Below are 22,513 nucleotides of genomic sequence, written 5' to 3' on the forward strand. Positions count from 1 at the left end.
TTCAAATCCTGACTTGGTAATAAATTATATTTGCGATATCAAGGCAAATTGCTTAAACTTTTCAGCCTCAATTTCCTTGTTTGTAATATGGACATAATCCCTTTTCTACAGGGTTGATGTAAGGGTTAAATGAGTGAATATCTATAAAGTACATAAAAAAACTTAGTTCCTTTCCTCTCCTCTTTGTTCTTAGAGGAAGTAAAAAGTACTTACTTTTCAAAATATCAGGCTAAATTCTAATCCTGAGATTTAGAATCTGTTATCAGTTATCATAATGTCTGCTCAGATTACTGCTTTCTATTTCTAACACAAGTCCAGAATTTATTGGAGAGAGTATAAGATCATTTTGGTTAATATGACAGTGTTTGGAATTTCTAGCCTTTGATCTCTGTTTTGATTTCTTCCTCTGGGGAGTGCAGATGAGTGACATATTCTACCATACAGATGGAGTAAAATATTCTTTAGTTTCATGTTCATTCTTACTCTTTGGTAGTTAAATTCCCATTGCTATGGGTAGGGATGCTTGTTAATCGTATTTCTAGACCCTGAGGAAAATGTTAATTTTTAAATGTACGAGAGGATGTAATGTACAGCATGGTGACTATAGTTAATAATACTGTACTGCATATTTGAAAGCTAAGAAGAGAGTAGATCTTAAAAGTTCTCATCACAAGAAGAAAAAACTCTGTAACTATGTTTGGTGATGGCTATTAACTAGACTTATTGTGATGAAATTTCTGCAGTGTATACAAATACTGAATCATTATGTTGTATACCCAAAACTAATAGTGTTGTGTGTCATTTATACCTCAGTAAAAAAAAGTGGAGCTAATTGAGGTAATTTAAGGTATTGAGATAATTTAACAAATAAAATGTATAATAGGGTTTTTTGCTATTGACAATGGCAAAATTATTTGATGTGTCTTAATTACAAAATGAAGAGATTAAATTAGATAACCTCTACAGTTTCTTTTAGCTTTAAAAATTACATTTTAAGTTTGTATAGTCAAGTGATTTAACCGTTATGTGTAGTTGTCCCTGATGAAGAGACCCTTTATTTTCTGTGTAATTTTGCTGTACTTTTTATTTTAAAGCCTGACAAATATCGAAATTCAGTAAATGTTTTAGGAATTAGCTAAAAATTTCCTGTACATTTATTCTTGTATCACCAGACTAAAATGATGCTTTGGGGGAGAGGGGTACCATGTTGTAGCTTTGATTTTGGGAGGAGAGGCAAAGAGCCTATAATTGTTTGCTTAGAAAAATGTTTAATATATAAACTTAGAATTTAATTTATAAAAATTAATTTATTTTGATTGTAAGAGTTGTTTGCTCAGCACAATGAGGATATGAAGAGAATGTGGTATTCTCGTTCCCTCTGCAGCTCCTGTGCTGGTAGTACTACTAATATAATGGAATTGTGTGCCCTGTTATTTCACTCTGTGACAGTGCTTATTTTTTGCCATAGTGTCAAAAATTGGGTTAGAGAGGTAAATGAGCTAAGTAGGAAATAACTGCTGGCTTCCTTGGACACCCAGTGCTAAATTGGTGTGGGAACTATTTTAATTGACTGCTGATTAACAAAAGTATTTCAGTTGTACGAAATATGTATTGATATAATGAGTATCCATTCAAGGCTTATCATCCTTAGGTATATATTACTGCTTGTGTACATTTTTTTGGTGGTACCTGAAGGTATGTAAGAATTAAATATGATCAAAAACTCCAAACAAAACACAAACCTTGAAAAATTAGGCTCTCTTGTTCTCCAGTTTTAATTTAAACTGAATCTTTATTATGATATGGATGTAAGATAAGATAACCGTCTTATCTTAAAATATAAGGTGGTTAGTTTTCTGGGTGGAAGGCTGTGTTTTGGGGTGGAGAGAGGCATTAGGAACTTTTATTTTCTTGATTGGTGTCTTTTAGAAATTCGAGTATTTGTAGCACTGGTGCTCGAATATGACTATTAATATGGTTTTAAAAATTTTCTATCTTATTGGATTGAATTATTTGTTTTCTGAAAGTCTAGCTTTTTTTTTTAAAATTTTTTTATTTTTCTCTGTACGCGGGCCTCTCACTGTTGTGGCCTCTCCCTTTGCAGAGCACAGGCTCCGGACTCGCAGGCTCAGCGGCCATGGCTCAGGGGCCCAGTTGCTCCGCGGCATGTGGGATCATGTTGGGATCATGTGGGATCCTCCCGGACCGGGGCACGAACCCGTGTCCCTTGCATCGGCAGGCGGACTCTCAACCACTGCGCCACCAGGGAAGCCCTGAAAGTCTAGTTTTTATTCTCTTCTAGTTTTTATTCCTGAAGCTTTTTTTTTTCCTAGGAAGTATAATAAATTGACAAAAAATACTCATTTGCCAGTAAGGCAAATGAGAGGAGGGCTCATTTGGTATGCAAGTTGAAGACTCATGCCTCTCTATCGCTTTTAACAAAGAACATCATTTTTGAAAAACAAAAAAAAGAGCCCAAAACTTCCTACAGGATATTAAACTCAAAAATATTAATATTACAAATAATTTGCCTCTTGTACTGTTAAGTAGCTTTAACAGTTTATTGCAGATTGGCCACATGCTAGATATTTTGCTGAAATAATTTTTTTTAAAAGCAAGATGCATTTGCCAATAGCAGTTGAGGCTATTTGGTACTGTTAGATGTCTCTTCCTTGAGCACTTAATTTTTTTCACCAGGCTTTCCTCATTTTAGATTACAGATCATTCAAAATGTACTTACAACTTTTCATGTGTTGGTAGTGTTTTGGATGTAATTTTAAGGATAATTTCAGGTTTATTATTTAACTCAATAGATTTGATGAATTTTTTTGAGAGGTAGACTTTGGTTTGTCTTGTAAAGTGGTATTCAGCTAGGTAGCTGTTACTTGTTTGTGAGTGGACAGCTTAGTATGTTGATAGTGAGGAGTGCAATTTTGTTGTGTAGGTACTTGTTCCAACTTGGTACGTCAGCAAGTTTATTGAGGCTCCGTCACTTGCCAGATTTTGTTTGACTCTGAGGAAGAAAAAATTAAATAAGATGATAATCAGTTTTGGGGAACATGCTGTCTAGTGGAAAAAGAGTCAACACATGGATAGTTCAAAGCAGAGCCATCAGAAGCGTCTAAAACTTTAGGGAAAGAAATGACAGCTGGTTGATTGGAGGGTGGGGTGGGGAGGCTTCAGGAATAGAGGAGTTTGAGTCTTTTGAACAATGAACAGAGTTTTGAAGGGTAGACATAGAGGTATAAAAAAGATGGGTGAGGTGAAGAAAATAAATCACTGGCAAATGGATTGATACATGTTCTGGTTTAGCCAATGTATATAGGACATTTGCATAGGGATAAAAGTTTCTGAGACGGAAGGATACGTTTGAGCTAAATTGTGGCGGCTTTAAAATCTATGGAATAAAATGAGAGAGCCATGGAAGATTCAAGGCAGGAAAGTCCTTTAGGAAAGCTCTTCCGGAGACAGTTTAGGAAGAATTTGGGATTGAGGAGGATTAGTTTGAAGATTTTTGTAGTGCTGCTGATAAATATTAAAGATTGCTTCAAAAATCTCACCTCACATACTCTTTGGGAAGCTTTTCTGACATCGTCCCCACTCCCACTAAGATTTGCTTGCCCTCTGTGCTCTGGTGGTATAGCCACACTGTTTTACTTGTCTCTCTTATTTATTAGCTCCTAAGAACATTTATATCTGATGTAAGACACAGTACCAGTAAGTGGTTGCCCAGTAAATGGGTTGAATAAAGGGAAGATCTGAACCACAATAGTGTCTTTAGTAAAAAGGGTCCCCAGAGAAGAGTTTCAGTAGAGGTGGGGTGAACAGAATTTGACTCAGTTGGTTATGAGGGAGAGGGAAGTAGTCAAGGATGACCCTGGTATAATGCTGCTGGCTAACACTCATTGAGCACTTTTATGTACCAAACACTGTTCTTAGTGCTTCACCTGTCTTTGTCCTTCACAACAATCCTATAAGGCAGGTGCTATTCAGCATTACAGGTGAAGGAACTAGGCCCAAGGTTACAAAGCTGGTAAGTGCTAAAAACAGGAAGTCTGATTCCAGAGTCTGTGCTCTTAACATTTTACTACTTCTGTATTATGAGTGATTGAAAGTTACCATTCGGTGTCAGAAGTAAGAAGGTCAACGGGAGAAGCTAGTTTGGGAGGAAACTATATTTTATATATATAGGATGTGAGGAACTTGCAGATACTCAGGTGAAGATGTCCAGGAAGTTGTTTAAGAACAGATTGGAACCCAGGAGAGGCACCAAGGTTGAAGATAAGGAATTGGGAGTCATCTCAGAACAATAAAAGTGTTGATATGCTTCCTATGGGAGTGATTATTAAACTTGTGGAAATGTAAGTTGATGCTTTAGAGGATGTGAGGAAGAAGGAGGCAGATGGGAATGGAGAGCGGACTAGGCAGAGTGGAGGTGTTGGAGGAATGTTGCTGTGGTTAGCTTGCTAATTTGAAAACTCAGGTGTGGCGGTTTTTCAATTGAAGTAAAGTAGGAGCAGCTGGAAAAAAAAGTTTTATGGTATTGTTTAGTTGGCTTCACCTCTATCTCCTCAGCAGCCATCAGTATGATCCTTTTTTTTTCCCTTGCTGTCCTTCCCCACATCTGTACTATAGCTGCTTTCTCAAACTTGAGATAAGTTTTTCTTGTGTCTGCTTCTTTATTGCCTCAAATCTCCCTTATTTTGCCTTTTCATTTCTTGCTTTTGGGTATTTTCATTTGGATGAGGGATTGTGCTGTGGACTTCAGAAGGTCTTTAAGCATCACTAATTTACTGTTCTTCAGTAAAAACATAAAACCCAAACCCAAGACAAATAACATAGTGCAGTTCCAGGTTAAGTAGAGGGGGAGACTCTTCGGAAGTAGTGTTACGTTTACTGATTACCTGGACCATTAGCTTTAAAAGTTGGTTATTCCTTTAAAATTTTTATTCACTACTATTTCCATCTCTTTAACTGTTCTCAAGCCTAAAATTTCATTCTGATGCTGTGTAGCCTATCAGTGGAAAATGTTTGGTTTGCACTAAATATGACCATCTTAGGTTAATTGAAATCAGCTGATGCATCGTGCTAAGCCATGCTGTTATTTTTAAATCCTAGAAATGATGATTTGGATGTGGTGGCATAGATTAAAGAAAGGCTAGCACTTTCTTATCTGCTCTTTCGTGCTTATTCTTCTGGGTGAACTTCAGAATTATTTTTGGCAATCCCCCTTGTCCCCTTGCAGAGACTTCCCTTTAGGATTTTGAGCTGTGGAATGAAATTGCATTAAATGCATAAATAAATTTAGGTGTAGTTGACTTTGTCTTAATGAGTTTTCCCATCTAGGAACGTGATGAATCTTTTCAAAAGTTGACTTGAATAACAACCCTTTTGTGAAGTTTGTATTTTCTTCGCACAGGTGGTACATATTTCTTTAGTTGGTTTCTAGTTGTTTTTTGTTTTTTCTCACTATTTTGATTACCCTGTTATTTTTGTTACCTAGCAGGTTAACACTGGTATATTAGAAGGCAGTTGAATTTTTTTTCCTCCTCAATTCACTCAGTCTCTTGACGGAACTTTTTATTTCTTTTTCTTTTTCTTTTTTTTTTTTTTTTTTGCGGTACGCGGGCCTTTCACTGTTGCGGCTTCTTCCGTTGCGGAGCACAGGCTCCAGACGCGCAGGCTCAGCGGCCATTGCCCACGGGCCCAGCTGCTCCGGGGCATGTGGGATCTTCCCGGAACGGGGCACGAACCTGTTTCCCCTGCACCAGCAGGCGGACTCTCAACCACTGCGCCACCAGGGAAGCCCCCTTTTTTTCTTTTTTAAGAGGAGTTATTGTCTTGTATTTTTTAAGTGTCTGCAAATGGATGCATTTCAAACTGATTCAAAGTAGGTTTCACAGGGTTAAATTTAAATATAAAAAAATTTCTTTCATGCTACCTTGCCTTTTAGGAAAGGTTAGCAGGGAGAAGAAAGTGAAATAGGAGGGACACAGTAAAAGCTGGGGACAGAAAAAAGATGGGTAGAAAGAATGGAGATTGCTGGTGGCTCAGTGCTTGGTTGTCTTGGGCTGATTTTGCCTAGGGTCCAGTATGGAGTTCAGAGGAATAAATTGATTCAGTATGAAAATCCGATCAGCTGTTCTTAGCCTTATGTTTCAACAAGATAAGTAAAGCAGTACTGTGTGGACCCATGGGAATCTTATTGGCTTTTATCTACATCATACAAATCTTCAATTTTTTCTTAAAAATGAATATATTGTCTTGTGCATTACATTTGAAATCTAGAACTGGGAGCTAGGATCGATGAGGTACTTGTGATGTCAAGATTCTTGATTTCACTTTTAATACTTAAATATATATATAAAATAAGTAAAATCTCACTACCCAATACCTTGAAAATAAAAACAACTCAGTGCCAGAGTTAAATTCTGGGCCTCCAATTAAAATTTCAGAAAGATACCACATATTATTTATTTAGTTAATAGTGTTATAGCTTGGCTTCTTCATCCTTAGCTGCATAGTGAAAAATCAAATAAATTATTATATGCCATATGTAATCTGAAATTTAGATCAATTAAAACAAAATCAGGTGAAACTTTAACACTTGACCTTATTGGAAAGTGCCATTATTTGAAGACTGAACTTGACTGACACATTTATTTTGTATCACAATTTTTTTTTTGTAAGTAAGAGATTGCCTTTGTTTGGTTTTATTAGCTGAGAAGAAATTGCTACAAGTTTGGAAAGATTGTCTGTTTAACACAAGAAATACTTGTTTTGTTAGCAAATACATTTTCTGATTATTTAAATGTTGGCTTTTATTTTTAATGCTTGCAGACCAGATCATCAGATGTTCATTCATCTGGATCTTCAGATGCCCATGTGAGTATAAAAGGCAATCATTGTCTTTTTTCCTTAAAATTTAATTTCTTATTGTATATATCCCTACTTGATATGTCCCTTATGATTTTACTTGATAAATAAATATGATTGCGTTGTATGTGCATATTTTCTTTAACCTTTTTTGCTAGATGTTCTGTGTTTTTTTTGTGTTCTGTTATTCACGTAAGTTGGCCCCTCAAACCATGTTAGAAACCAAGTGTGTATATTTCCCTTTTTTTTTTACTGTGCTTGTAAAATTTTGTACATACATAGGTGTGTGTGCTTATACATTTTTTTTAACAAGTTTTGCGTTATACACGTTTCTTTTCACAGTGCACAGTACACCTATTGCAAATCCCTGCAAGTCAACAGATACAGCTCTACTCTAGTCTTTCTAATGGTATCTTAATGTTCCACGGGGGAGGTGCAATTATTTATTAAGCTATTTCTCTGTTGATGGGCATAGACGATTTGTTTCAAGCTTTTTGACATTTTGAATAATACTGCGATAAACTTTCCTTTACATGTGTTATTATAGCAGTGCTAAAAGTGTGGTCTTCAGACCCGTGGGGTTGCTGAGAATTTTTCAGGGTGGCTGACTTCAGAACTATTTTGTAATAACACTAAGACATCATTTGCCATCACTGTGTTGACATTTGCACTAATGGTGCAAAAACAATTGATGGGTAAATTGTTGGCACCTTAGCATGAATCAAGGCAATGTCGCCAAAATGTGCTAGTAGTCATTGTGTTCTTCCCCTCCAGACACAGTAAAAATATGCTAGTTTCACTTAAGAATGTTCTTGATGAAGCAGTAAAAATTATTAATATTAAATCTTGTCCTTGTGTATGAGTGTTTTTAACGTTCTGTGTGATGAAATGGGAGACACGTATAAGGCACTTCTGCTTGCCAAAGTGTGGTGTTTGTCTTGAGGAAAAGTATAATACTTGTGGGATTGTTTAAGTTGTGGAATAAAACTGGCTCCTTTCATGGAATACCATTTTTACTTGAAGGTACAACTGACAGACAAACTGTGGTTAGTCAGACTTGGGTGTTTGGCAGATATTTTCTTGGAAATGAAGGAAACTAACCTGTTCTTTTAAGGAAAACAACTATTTGTTAGTGATATAAAATTTGATCTTTCAAGTGCAAGTTAGAATTATTGAAAACTTCCTGTATTTAAGAACTTTTCTGATGAAATCAGAGGTATTAAGGGATAATTAGTGAAATATTTTGATAGTGTAAAATGAAGTTTGTCAATATTTGGACATTTGGGTTGATTCTAGTTTCAGTACTACATATATGATTTTTAAAAATTCGTTTTCCTTTTCTTGAAGATGGATGCATCTGGACCCTCAGATAGTGATATGCCAAGTCGGACACGACCTAAGAGCCCAAGAAAGCATAATTATAGGAATGAAAGTACCCGTGAAAACGTTTGTGACTCTCCTCATCAGAATCTCTCAAGAGTAAGTATTGATAAAGATAAGAAAGGATAGATAATGATTTTGATCTGCCCTTGTTTGAATTTGATAGTTGAATATCTTGGTTTTGTGCTTGTTGTTTCATCTTGTACTATTTGAAAATAGCATTCATTATTCTATTTGGGTTAACAATAAATTCAAACTCATCTAAGGAAATGTTTTTTAGCTCATATGTAAGATATGTTTCATTTAAAAATTTTAATTTTATTTTAAAAAACCAAGGAGTGTTTTGAATGTAAAATGGTTAATAGATTTATTGTTCTCCCCTTATGCCAAACATTTACTGAACCAAGTGCCAGAGGCCAGTCACTGGAAATACACAGATGATTAAAACACACTTCTTGTTCTCAGCTTATACATAGTCCCAGCCTGGGAAGCTAACAGGAGCAGGTGCTGTTCACTCTGGTCAGTGCAGTTCCCAGGGTGCTGCAAGCACCCAGAGAAGGAGCATCTTCACTGCCTGTATCTGCAAAGTACTCTCGTGTTCTTTTAGTCTTTTTTAAATTTCAAATAATGTTTTCTTTGGAAAATTTGGAAAATATAAGGAGGACAGTCATTACCAGCCAGTATTGATATTGATAACACTTTATTTTCTTGTTTAATATTTTTAAGCATAAATATATTTTTACTTTGCTGAGGTCCATTTTACAGGAACACATTTTAAAAGATTCTTCAGGTCTAATTTTATTAATTTTAGGAAAAACTCTGTAAACAAATTTTAATGGGTGATTATATTTTTTGAGTAAGTATTCCATAATTTTCTTAACCATTTCTCTCTTAGGTGTCTAAGTTTGGCTCTTAGGATATAAATAAAATGGAGGACAAAAATTTTGCTTTGTAAAATTATGTTTCTTATTGAATTTGTATGTAATTTTACCATTTGTTTAAACTTCAGCAGTTGAAATCAAAGGTGCTGAATGATGGCAGAACATTTTCCTTTCTATTTTGGGAAAAAATTTACTTTGAGTGTGTTTGTGAAACCCAGTATTGACTTTTGAGTTATGAACTGCTTTGTTTTTTTTAAAGGGATTTTAATGTAACCTTGAAGTAGTTTGCAGCAATATTACTTTTCCATTTTGTATCTTGCCAAGGGCAAGCCTGTTTAATAACCAAGGGATTGATAGTTTAATTTCATAATTGGTTAACTTCTCATTTTGGTAGGTGAGAGAGAAACCTTCAGATTTCAACTGCAGATTAATATTTTACGCTGTATTTTTGAATTTTATTTAATTTATTGTTTTATACAGCAGGTTCTTATTAGTTATCCATTTTATACATATTAGTGTATATATGTCAATCCCAAACTCCCAATTCATCACACCACCACCACCCATCACCACTTTCCACCCTTGGTGTCCATACGTTTGTTCTCTACATCTGTGTTTCAATTTCTGCCCTGCAAACCAGTTCACCTGTACCATTTTTCTAGGTTCCACATATATGTGTTAATATATGATATTTGTTTTTCTCTTTCTGACTTACTTCACTCTGTATGACAGTCTCTAGATCCATCCACATCTCTACGAATGACCCAGTTTTGTTCCATTTTATGGCTGAGTAATATTCCATTGTATGTATGTACCATGTCTTCTTTATCCATTCGTCTGTCGGCGGGCATTTAAATTGCTTCCGTAACCTGGCTATTGTAAATAGTGCTGCAGTGAACATTGGGGTGCATGTGTGTTTTTGAATTATGGTTTTCTCTGGGTATATGCCCAGTAGTGGGATTGCTGGGTCATATGCTAATTCTGTTTTTAGTTTTTTAAGGAACCTCCATACTGTTTTCCATAGTGGCTGTATCAATTTACATTCCCACCAACAGTGCAAGAGGGTTCCCTTTTCTCCACACCCTCTCCAGCATTTGTTGTTTGTAGATTTTCTGATGATGCCCATTCTAGCTGGTGTGAGGTGATACCTCATTGTAGTTTTGATTTGTATTTCTCTAATAACTAGTGATGTTGAGCAGCTTTTCATGTGCTTCTTGGCCATCTGTATGTCTTCTTTGGAGAAATGTCTATTTAGGTCTTCTGTCCATTTTTTGATTGGGTTGTTTGTTTTTTTTTAATATTGAGCTGCATGAGCTGTTTATATATTTTGGAGATTAATCCTATGTCCATTGATTTTGCTTGCAAATATTTTCTCCCATTCTGAGGGTGGTCTCTTTGTCTTGTTTGTAGTTTCCTTTGCTTTGCAAAAGTTTGTAGTTTCCTTGCTTTAAGGTTCATTAGGTCCCATTTGTTTACTTTTGTTTTTATTTCCATTACTCTAGGAGATGGATCAAAAAAGATCTTGCTGTGATTTATGTCAAAGAGTGTTCTTTCTATGTTTTCATTTAAGAGCTTTATGGTGTCTGGTCTTATATTTAGGTCTCTAATCCATTTTGAGTTTATTTTTGTGCATGGTGTTAGGGAGTATTCTAATTTCATTCTTTTACATGTAGCTGTCCAGTTTTCCCAGCACCATTTATTAAAGAGACTGTCTTTTCTTCATTGTATATCCTTGCCTCCTTCGTCATAGATTAGTTGACCACAGGTGCTTGGGTTTATCTCTGGGCTTTCTATCCTGTTCCATTGATCTATGTTTCTGTTTTTGTGCCCATACCATACTGTCTTGATTACTGTAGCTTTGTAGTACAGTCTGAAGTCAGGGAGTCTGATTCCTCCAGTTTCGTTTTTTTCCCCTCAAGACTGCTTGTGCTGTTCGGGGCCTTTTGTGTCTCCATACAAATTTTAAGATTTTTTTTTCTAGTTCTGTAAAAAATGCCATTGGTAATTTGATAGGGATTGCATTGAAGCTATAGATTGCTTTGGGTAGTATAGTCATTTTCACAATATTGATTGTTCCAATCCAAGAACATGGTATATCTCTCCATCTGTTTGTATCATCTTTAATTTTTCATCAGTGTCTTATAGTTTTCTGCATACAGGTCTTTTGTCTTCCTAAGTACGTTTATTCTTAGGTATTTTATTCTTTTTGTTGCAATGGTAAATGGGAGTGTTTCCTTAATTTCTCTTTCAGATTTTTCATCATTAGTGTATAGGAATGCAGGAGATTTCTGTGCATTAATTTTGTATCCTGCAACTTTACCAGATTCATTGCTTAGCTCTAGTAGTTTTCTGGTGGCGTCTTTAGGATTCTTTATGTATAGTATCATGTCATCTGCAAACAGTGACAGTTTTACTTCTTCTTTTCCAATTTGTATTCCTTTTATTTCTTTTTCTTCTCTGATTGTTGTGGCTAGGACTTTTAAAACTATGTTGAATAATAGTGGCGAGAGTGGACATCCTTGTCTTGTTCCTGGTCTTAGAGGAAATGCTTTCAGTTTTTCACCATTGAGAATGATGTTTGCTGTGGGTTTGTCATATATGGCCTTTATTATGTTGAGGTAGGTTCCCTCTATGCCCACTCTCTGGATAGTTTTTTTTTTTTTTTTTTTTTTTGGCGGTACGCGGGCCTCCCGCTGTTGTGGCCTCTCCCGTTGCAGAGCACAGGCTCCGGACGCGCAGGCTCAGCGGCCATGGCTCACGGGCGCAGCCGCTCCGCGGCATGTGGGATCTTCCCGAACCGGGGCACGAACCCTTGTCCCCTGCATTGGCAGGTGGACTCTCAACCACTGCGCCACCAGGGAAGCCCTCTCTGGATAGTTTTTATCATAAATGGGTGTTGAATTTTGTCAGAAGCTTTTTCTGCATCTATTGAGATGATCATATGGTTTTTCTTCTTCAGTTTGTTAACATGGTGTATCACATTGATTGATTTGCGTATATTGAAGAATCCTTGCATCCCTAGGATAAATCCCACTTGATTGTGGTGTATGATCCTTTTAATGTGTTGTTGGATTCTGTTTGCTAATTTGTTTTTGAAGATTTTTGCATCTATGTTCATCAGTGATATTGGTCTGTAGTTTTCTTTTTTTGTAGCATCTTTGTCTGGTTTTGGTATCAGGGTGATGGTGGCCTCCTAGAATGAGTTTGGGAGTGTTCCTTCCTCTGCAATTTTTGGAAGAGTTTGAGAAGGATGGGTGTTAGCTCTTCTCTAAATGTTAGATAGAATTCACCTGTGGAACCATCTGGTCCTGGACTGTTGTTTGTTGGAAGATTTTTAATCACAGTTTCAATTTCATTACTTGTGATTGGTCTGTTCATGTTTTCTATTTCTTCCTGGTTCAATCTTGGAAGGTTATACCTTTTGAAAAATTTGTCCATTTCTTCCAAGTTGTCCATTTTATTGGCATAGAGTTGTTGTAGTAGTCTCTTAGGATGCTTCGTCTGTTGTAACTTCCCCTTTTTCATTTCTAATTTTATTGATTTGAGTCCTCTTCCTCTTTTTCTTGATGAGTCTGGCTAATGGTTTATCAATTTTATTTATCTTCTCAAAGAACCAGCTTTTAGTTTTATTGATCTTTGCTATTGTTTTCCTTGTTTCTATTTCATTTATTTCTGCTCTGACCTTTATGATTTCTTTCCTTCTGCTAACTTTGGGTTTTGTTTGTTCTTCTTTCTCTAGTTCCTTTAGGTGTAACGTTAGGTTGTTTATTTGACGTTTTTCTTGTTCTTGAGGTAGGCTTGAATTGCTATAAACTTCCCTCTCAGAACTGCTTTTGCTGCATCCCATAGGTTTTGGATCGAGGTTTTCGTTGTCATTTGTCTCTAGGTATTTTCTGTTTGGATGATCTGTCCAATAGTGTAAGTGAGGTGTTAAAGTCCCCCACTATTATTGTGTTACTGTCGATTTCCACTTTTATAGCTGTTAGCAGTTGCCTTATGTATTGAGATGCTCCTATGTTGGGTGCATATATATTTATAATTGTTATCTCTTCTTCTTGGATTGATCCCTTGATCCTTATGTAATGTCCTTCCTTGTCTCTTGTAAGATTCTTTATTTTAAAGTCTATTTGGTCTGATATGAGTATTGCTACTCCAGCTTTCTTTTGATTTCCATTTGCATGGAATATCTTTTTCCATCCCCTCACTTTCAGTCTGTATGTTGTCCCTAGGTATGAAGTGGGTGTCTCTTGTAGACAGCATATATATGGGTCTTGTTTTTGTATCCATTCAGCCAGCCTGTGTCTTTTCGTTGGAGCATTTAATCCATTCACGTTTAAGGTAATTATTGATATGTATGTTCCTATGACCATTTTCTTAATTGTTTTGGGTTTGTTTTTGTAGGTCCTTTTCTTCTCTTGTGTTTCCCACTTAGAGAAGTTCCTTTAGCATTTGGTGTAGAGCTGGTTTGGTGGTGCTGAATTCTCTTAGCTTTTGCTTGTCTGTAAAGCTTTTGATTTCTCCATCGAATCTGAATGAGATCCTTGCTGGGTAGAGTAATCTTGGTTGTAGGTTCTTCCCTTTCATCACTTTAAGTATATCATGCTACTCCTTTCTGGCTTGTAGAGTTTCTGCTGAGAAATCAGCTGTTAACCTTATGGGAGTTCCCTTGTATGTTATTTGTCATTTTTCCCTTGTTGCTTTCAGTAATTTTTCTTTGTCTTTAATTTTTGCCAATTTGATTACTATGTGTCTTGGCCTGTTTCTCCTTGGGTTTATCCTTCCTGGGACTCTCTGCTCTTCTTGGACTTAGGTGGCTGTTTTCTTTCCCATGTTAGGGAAGTTTTCACCTATAATCTCTTCAGATATTTTCTGGGGTCCTTTCTCTCTCTCTTCTCCTTCTGGGACCCCTATAATCGAATGTTGTTGCATTTAATGTTGTCCCAGAGGTCTCTTATGCTGTCTTCATTTCTTTTCATTCTTTTTTCTTTATTGTTCTGTGGCAGTGAATTCCACCATTCTGTCTTGCAGGTCACTTATCTGTTCTTCTGCCTCAGTTATTCTGCTGTTGATTCCTTGTAGTGTATTTTTCATTTCAGTTATTGTATTGTTCATCTGTGTGTGTTTGTTCATTAATTCTTCTAGGTTTTTGTTAAACATTTCCTGCATCTTCTCGATCTTTGCCTCCATTCTTTTTCCGAGGTCCTGGATCATCTTCACTATCATTATTCTGCATTCTTTTTCTGGAAGGTTGCCTATCTCCACTTCATTTAGTTGTTTTTCTGGGGTTTTATCTTGTTCCCTTCATCTGGTATATAGCCCTCTGCCTTTTCATCTTGTCTGTCTTTCTGTGAATGTGGTTTTTGTTCTACAGGCTGCAGGATTATAGTTGTTCTTGCTTCTGCTCTCTGCCCTCTGGTGGGTGAGGCTATCTAAGAGGCTTGTGCAAGTTTCCTGATTGGAGGGACTGATGGTGGGTAGAGGTGGGTGTGCTCTGGTGGGCAGAGCTCAGTAAAACTTTAATCCTCTTGTCTGTTGATGGGTGGGGCTGAATTCCCTCCCTGTTGGCTTTTTGGCCCGAGGCGACCCAAAACTGGAGCCTACCTGGGCTCTTTGGTGGGGCTAATGGTGGACCCTGGGAAGTCTTACACCAAAGAGTACTTCCCAGAACTTCTGCTGCCAGTGTCCTTGTCCTCATGTGAGCCATAGCCACCCCCCGCCTCTACAGGAGACCCTCCAACACAAGCAGGTAGGTCTAGTTCAGTCTCCTCTGGGTCCCGATGCACACACTACTCTGTGTGTGCCCTCCAAGAGTGGAGTCTCTGTTTCCCCCAGTCCTGTGGAAGTCCTGCAGTCGAATCCTGCTAGGCTTCAAAGTCTGATTCTCTAGGAATTTCTCCTCCTGTTGCTGGACCCCCAGGTTGGGAAGCTTGACGTGGGGCTCAGAACTTTCACGCCAGTGGGTGGACTTCTGTGGTATAAGTGTTCTCCAGTTTGTGAGTCACCCACCCAGCAGTTATGGGATTTGATTTTATTGTGATTGTGCCTCTCCTACCGTCTCAGTGTGGCTTCTCCTTTGTCTTTGGATGTGGGGTATCTTTTATGGTGAGTTCCAGTGTCTTCCTGTTGATGATTGCTCAGCAGTTAGCCTTCTACTCCGCCATCTTGAAGCATTCTAGGCTGTGTTTAATAAACATTCCTCTCTTTTAAAAGTTTATGACTCAAAATTATCATTCAAATAAATAACTGAACAATTAAAAGTCTACAATTTGTTCAAACCATATTTACAAGGAAATTGCTTCTAAGTTACATAAATGAAGAATTCATTAAAATACTATTTTCTCATATTCAGAATTAATTGATGACTGTTTACTTGTGTGAAACCGAGAACACAGTATGTGATATTTCCCCAGCAATGAAAATGAAATTATTTTGTTCATAAACATCAGTTTTGTTGATGAAGAATTAGGTAATTTACTGAATTACAAAAGGAAGTGATGTGATTTTTGTGCCTGAATTGGAGGTTCTAGATGGTAATGATTCCTGCTACTGAACATAGATGCCTCTTTCTCCCTATTTGAGTGTCTTTTTTCTATCACTGCTGCTTTTGCCCAGAAACATCTATACTTTCCTTCCTCAAGTGCTTTTATTCTTGCCGCCAAGTAGGTTGAATGAGTTCTAAGCCTTTGCGTCTCTCTTTGTGTTGTATTTTTACTTTATGTATTTAAAAATGGCTTTTGTAAATTATTAGCCTTGAGGTTAATAACAAGTTAAATTGAGAATGTGTATGTAAAGGTATGCTTTTTATTTCTTTTCACAGCCTCTTCTAGAAAACAAACTTAAAGCATTCAGTATTGGAAAAATGAGTACAGCTAAGCGAACTTTAAGTAAGAAGGAGCAAGAAGAATTAAAGAAGAAGGTAATGCTTAAAATGTATTTTTAGTTACCTTTATAAGTGTGTCTATGGAGGCGTTAAGTGTATGGACAGTAGAGAAATGTTTTTCAGAGATTCTTGTCCTCCAGGGTATTCTCAGCTCCCACCCCAAGTTAAGTCTATAACACAAGATATATTCGGAGAAGTCCAGCTTTATCCCTGTCCCCTCCACCATTTCCTCTCTTCTGTGTAAGTAAGAGTTTTGATTGTTTTCTGGTCTATTCTTTTTGTATAAGCAAGTTTGTATAAATGTATGTTGTGCCTGCTCTTTCTTAGATGAACAATAGCTTGCTATATTCAGTACACTTTTCTCCACCTTGCTTTTTTCACTTAACATTATATCTCAGAAATTACTGGAAGTATATTGAAATATTGCTTGTTCTTTTTTTATAGCTTTATAGATATACCATAGTTTATTCACTAAAATCCTGCATTCACTACAATGCCTATTGAGGGCATTTGTGTTTTGGTCTTCGGCTGTTGCCGGTAGTGCACTAGGGATAGTGTTAGGCATATGGGTTTATTCCTAGTGTATCTTTAGGGTATATTCCTATAAGTGAGATTACTGGGTTGAATGGTAAATGCATAGCTGTAATTCTGCTAGATAGTGTTAAATTGGTCTCTCGTATATATGAGCAGGTCCATTTTGCATCCCTATAAGCAGTGTTTGAGAGGTTGGTTCCCCATAGCCTTGCCAGTATTTTTGAAGGACTTTTGCCAATCTGCTAAGTGAAAAATTGTATCTTGGTACAGTTTTAAATTTGCATTTCTTTTATAAGTAAGGTTGAACAACTTTTCTTGTGTTTGATTTTGTGAACTGTCTGCTCATATCTAAACCAATATTTCTCTAAGTTAGTAGGATATCTCTGTTTTTAGAAACTCCTGTATTAAGTATATTGTAACACTTGTCTATGACATAAGGTACAGTGTTCTTACTCAGTTTGTTGATTGCCTTTTTATCTTGCTTCTGGTGTTTTTTTTTCCATGCAGAAACTATTTTTTGTTATATGGTCAGATTTATTATCAGTCTTACGATTTTTAAGTTTACTTTTTTTTTTTTTTTGGGTATGTGGGCCTCTCACTGTTGTGGCCTCTCCCGTTGCGGAGCACAGGCTCCGGACGCGCAGGCTCAGCGGCCATTGCTCTGCGGCACGTGGGATCTTCCCAGACCGGGGCACGAACCCGTGTCCCCTGCATCGGCAGGTGGACTCTCAACCACTGTGCCACCAGGGAAGCCCCTAGTTTACATTTTTTTACTCCAAGCTTTTAAAGGAATTTCCTCATGTTTTTCCCAATACTTACATTAAAAAAAAAATTAAATCTGGGCTTCCCTGGTGGCGCAGTGGTTGAGAGTCCGCCTGCCGATGCAGGGGACACGGGTTTGTGCCCTGGTCCGGGAAGATCCCACGTGCCGCGGAGCGGCTGGGCCCGTGAGCCATGGCCGCTGAGCCTGCGCGTCCGGAGCCTGTGCTCCGCAGCGGGAGAGGCCACAACAGTGAGAGGCCCGCGTACGGCAAAAAAAAAAAATTAAATCTGATTCATTTGCAATTTCTCCCGGTATGTGATGTGAAGAATTGGTTCCTTTTTATCTTTTTTTCAAATAACTATCAAATTATCCCACCATCATTCATTGAAAAGTCCATCTATTCTCCACTGATTTGAGAGGCCACTTTTATTGAATACTAAATTTCCACGTGCTATTGGATTTATTTCTATATTTTCTGTTCTGTTGGCCTTCCTATTCATGCATGTTTTGGGGACATTTAGAATAATTATAATTGTAATTATAATTACATATAATTATAATTTTGAGGTTTTTTTCTCTAATGCCAACTGTCTGGAGATATTGCTTCTTCAGACTTCTAATACTCATGTCTTCAGTGGTTTGTGAAGGAAATGTTTATATTCAGAGTTAAATTTTTGTGCCTTAGAAATGTCGTAAACGTTAATAGAATAATATATTTTGTGTAGTCTGTTGTCATACAGTTGGACCCTTGAATTGTCACTAAACAGATTTACTTAGTGGGTCCTTTTCTTGTTCCACAAATTACCTGTAGAGGAGCAAATCCCCTCTTAATTCCAGTGTTAATTAAGTATGTTAAATATCTACTAAGCATTAGATATTACTGCCTGTTAAGGTTGCTTAATAACCTGCTTTCCCCATTGGAGGGAGAGGTTTTGTTTACATTATTCTTGGATGAGTTTCACCGTATGTACAGTAATTTTTATATCAAGTGATGTTAATATTTTCGTGTGTATTTAGGAGGATGAAAAGGCGGCTGCTGAAATTTATGAGGAATTTCTTGCTGCCTTTGAAGGAAGTGATGGTAATAAAGTGAAAACGTTTGTGCGCGGAGGTGTTGTTAATGCAGCTAAAGGTTAGTGTGAATATTATATAGTCCTTGAGCAAACCCAAAAAGTCTTGGTTGAATTGCTTTTGAGTTTCATGTTTCCTTTCTATCAGCACCCTCTAGTGGTGATAATGATTAGTAAAATTAATGGCCAAATGTGGATTAATGACAAATTGGAGCCAGATAAGTTTAAAAAAGGTTTTAGTACCTTTCGGGTTTCAAGATGGCAGAGAACTTTGCAAACATTTTCAAGTATTTTGTAGTTTACTGTATATTCCTAGGAATGGAGTTGCTACTCATATGGTAACTGTTTGTTTAACCTTTTGAGAAACTGCTGTACTGTTTTCCAAAGTAGCTGTACCATTTTACAGGTTTTATAGTTTTACTATAAAATGATTAAATTAGTAGTTTTGAGAGTAAGGCAGTAATATTTGAATAATATTTGAATTAAATTTCATATTTTGTCACTAGTGATATATCTTAATACTAAACGCATTTTACTAAGTTGTGTTTATTTTTAATAAAAATAGTAAGCAAAATCCACATAATGTGAAATTAGTTTTGAAACTTAGTATTTTAAATTTCAGAAGAACATGAAACAGATGAAAAAAGAGGTAAAATCTATAAGCCATCTTCAAGATTTGCAGATCAAAAAAATCCTCCAAATCAGTCATCCAATGAAAGACCACCATCTCTTCTTGTGATAGAAACCAAAAAACCTGTAAGTCATACTTAAATAAGTGACCATTTATGTTCAGAGATGACACCGCTAATAATATTTTCTGTACTTCCACTGTAAGCAGGACTTTGGTTTCTCGTTTCTAATTATTTTGGTAGTAGATGTTGAGTTTTGATGCTTAACCTTCCTAGATGAGAGATAATAAATTAGGACACATAGATGATACTCTTTTTATGTTTGTTGAGCAGTGAACATTTGCTGTTACTCACAGCATACTGCAAATTGAAAGTTAACTATAGTTTAGGCAAATGTAAAATAATGGGATTGTCTTTTTAAGCAATGCTGAACTTGGATATTTAAATATCAGCATGTGTAGTATCAATTACTTTGGAAGACTGTGTACTCCAACAATGTGTCTGTTGCCTGGAACATTTTTGGAATTTATTTGGATTTACTATCAGAACTAGTGGCACTTTCCTTTAAATATTCTCAGTGTTAGAAAGTCTTTATGTTTTGAGAGTGGGATTTTTCATGGGGGATGGTAGGTAGATGTGGGTCTTGTCATTTGGAGCCAGATTTGAGGAAATGTGATTATGCTGAATAGTGAGACTGATTTTTCTTGTATGACTTTTAAAATAGCTCTGAAAGCAATTTAAAAAACAGCTTTATTAAGTGTTTTTTTTAACGTATGTTGACAGTTGTGCAACAGTCACTAATCTCTAATTTTGAAGCATTTTTATCATCCCAGAAGGAAACCTTATACTTAATTTCAGTCATCCCTAACCTCTGGCAACCACTAATCTACTTTCTATCTCTTTGGATTTGCCTGTTCTGGACATTTCATGCACATGGAATCATACAGCATATGGCCTTTTGTGTCTGGCTTTTTAGCACAATGTTTCAAAGTTCATCTACATTTTGGTATATATATCAGTACTTTATTACTTTTTATGGCTGAATAACATTCCATTTTGCAGATACACCTCATATTGCTGATCCGTTTATTACTTGATGGACATTTGGGTTGTTTCTACTTTTTGGCTGTTATGAGTAATGCTTCTGAAAACATTCATGTATAGGCTTCTGTGTGGACATATATTTTAAATTCTTTTATATTCCTAGGAGTGGAATTGCTGGTCATATGGTCACTAATTGTTTAACCTTTTGAGAAACTGCCATACTGTTTTCCAAAGTAGCTGTACCACTTTACAGTCCCATCAACAGTGTATATGAGTGTTCCAATTTTTCTACATCTTCATCACCACTTGCTAAAATTATTTTAGTCAACTTAGTGGGTGTGAAGTTGTACCTAATTGTGGTTTTGATTTGCACTTGCCTAGTGATGTTGAGCATCATTTTATTTATCATCCACTTGGAGTCTTCTGTAAAGAAATGTCTTTTCAGATCCTTCACGCATTTTTTAATTGAGTTATTTGTCTTTTTATTGTTGAGTTGTAAGAGTATTTTACAGCTTCTAGAGTCAAGTCTCTTATCAGCTATGTTGTTTTCTCCCAGTTTGTGGGTTGGCTTTGCCCTTTTTTGTTAGTGTCCTTTGAAGAACAAAAGCTTTTAATTTTAATGAAGTTTAGTTTATCATTTTTTGTTGCCTTTTCTTTTGTTTCTCATGGTGTCATATCTAAGAAGCTATTGTCAAATTCAGGCTCATGATGATTCACTCCAATGTTTTTAGGTCTTATATTTAGGTCTGTGAACGATTTGAGTTAATTTTTGTATATGGTATGAGGTAGAGGTCCAACTTCATTCTTTTTTATGGGTGGATATTCAATTTCCATACTTCCATTTGTTAAAAAGACTATTCTCCCCCATTGAATTATTTTGGCACTTTCAAAAGAGGGATTCCAAAAGCATTTTTGGAAGCAGTTTTTTTTTTTTTTTTTTTTTGTGGTACGCGGGCCTCTCACTGTTGTGGCCTCTCCCGTTGCGGAGCACAGGCTCCGGACGCGCAGGCTCAGCAGCCATGGCTCACGGGCCCAGCCGCTCCGTGGCATGTGGGATCTTGCCGGACTGGGGCACAAACCCATGTCCCCTGCATTGGCAGGCGGACTCTCAGCCACTGCGCCACCAGGGAAGCCCTGGAAGCAGTTTTAAGAGAGGAATTCCAGCGGTGTTACTGTTTGTTTCAGTAATTCATTTCCTGCTAAGGTGATTGTTTTGAAGGGTGCATATTTTTGGTAGTTGTTCACGGCAGTTATTTACGTGGCAGTTCAGTTACCTTATGTTTATTAATTTTCCCTCCAGTACCCTTCCAACAGTATTCCGGCATAAGTATTGTAGGCTTTGGGACAGGGGCGGGGCAGCGGATAGAGTTGGTGGCTCCTTTAAGACTGCTGCTTGTTGTTTTAATAATGTGTTAAATTCTCAGTTTTAGAAAATAGGAAGGAAAGTTCAGTGGTAACAGAAGCATTCTTTCTTTTTAATTTAAATAATTAGATCATAATTGGCACTAAAATAAAAGTTTATTTAAAGTGATCTGATTATCGAACCATTAGTTTTGTTTAACCTTGTTTTCTTTGAAGTATAACTTATCATATCCTTCATAGCCACTGAAGAAAGGTGAGAAAGAAAAGAAAAAAAGCAATTTGGAACTCTTCAAAGAAGAATTGAAACAGTAAGTTTTATAGTGTTGAGAATGGCTCTCATAGGTATTTTGAGCTGATACTTATAGATGCAGGTATGAAGGATGTAGTCTACCAATTCGTTTTTACTAACTGGCTTACCATGAGGCTGTTTTAGATTATTTTGTGGGTTATGTTTGAAAATGAAATTAGCATTTTGTCCAGCATCTAGGTTGCTTCTGTTATGTGGATGCAATTAAATTGATTTAACTAATGTCCGGAGTCCTGTTTGCCGTGGAAACAGTATAGTCACTGAGAGGAGTGGTCAACCTTTATCTAAGAAAGAACAAATTAAGTGGTTTTAATGTTGAATTTCCTTCTCACCTTAGAAGTGGGCTTTATATTCCACTGCTTGATATATCAGAAGTTTGCTCATGACTTGTAGCTGAGGGACTCTTTAATCTTGGTTGTCAGTACTGGCATTACACACAAATATTTCAGGTTATTTCAAGATGATATCTGGATAAGTTCTGTTATTAAATGTGAACAAACAAATTTTGGCTCGTTATTAGTGATTATATATATTTTCAACAGAATTCAAGAAGAGCGTGATGAGAGACATAAAACAAAAGGCAGATTAAGTCGATTTGAGCCGCCTCAGTCAGATTCTGATGGTCAGCGTCGTTCTAGTAAGTGACATTTATTTTAATGTTTGTTTTTGTGACGAACTATTCCAAAAACTAAGAATTGTCTTCTTTTCCCCCTTTTAAAGTGGATGCGCCTTCAAGAAGAAATAGATCATCTGGTGGTAATACAGTTTTTTGCTTTTTTTAATTCAT

At 36.6% G+C, this 22,513-nt stretch overlaps 1 protein-coding gene across 2 annotated transcripts in view; it reads left to right on the forward strand.

Moving 5' to 3' along the window:
- The window catches only part of U2SURP (U2 snRNP associated SURP domain containing), a 51,797-nt gene that overhangs the window by 1,777 nt on the left and 27,507 nt on the right, over positions 1-22,513 (forward strand). The window contains exons 2-9 of one of the 2 annotated variants that reach the window (XM_065876224.1): positions 6,841-6,885; positions 8,224-8,355; positions 15,955-16,053; positions 18,332-18,446; positions 19,007-19,140; positions 21,660-21,727; positions 22,269-22,363; positions 22,447-22,482. In XM_065876224.1, coding sequence (XP_065732296.1) covers positions 6,841-6,885; positions 8,224-8,355; positions 15,955-16,053; positions 18,332-18,446; positions 19,007-19,140; positions 21,660-21,727; positions 22,269-22,363; positions 22,447-22,482 — 724 coding nt within the window. The remainder of the gene's footprint in view (positions 1-6,840; positions 6,886-8,223; positions 8,356-15,954; positions 16,054-18,331; positions 18,447-19,006; positions 19,141-21,659; positions 21,728-22,268; positions 22,364-22,446; positions 22,483-22,513) is intronic. The other variant, XM_065876225.1, reaches the window with a different exon arrangement.

The sequence above is a fragment of the Phocoena phocoena genome, chromosome 4, assembly GCF_963924675.1.
Source record: "Phocoena phocoena chromosome 4, mPhoPho1.1, whole genome shotgun sequence".
Lineage (NCBI taxonomy): Eukaryota > Metazoa > Chordata > Mammalia > Artiodactyla > Phocoenidae > Phocoena > Phocoena phocoena.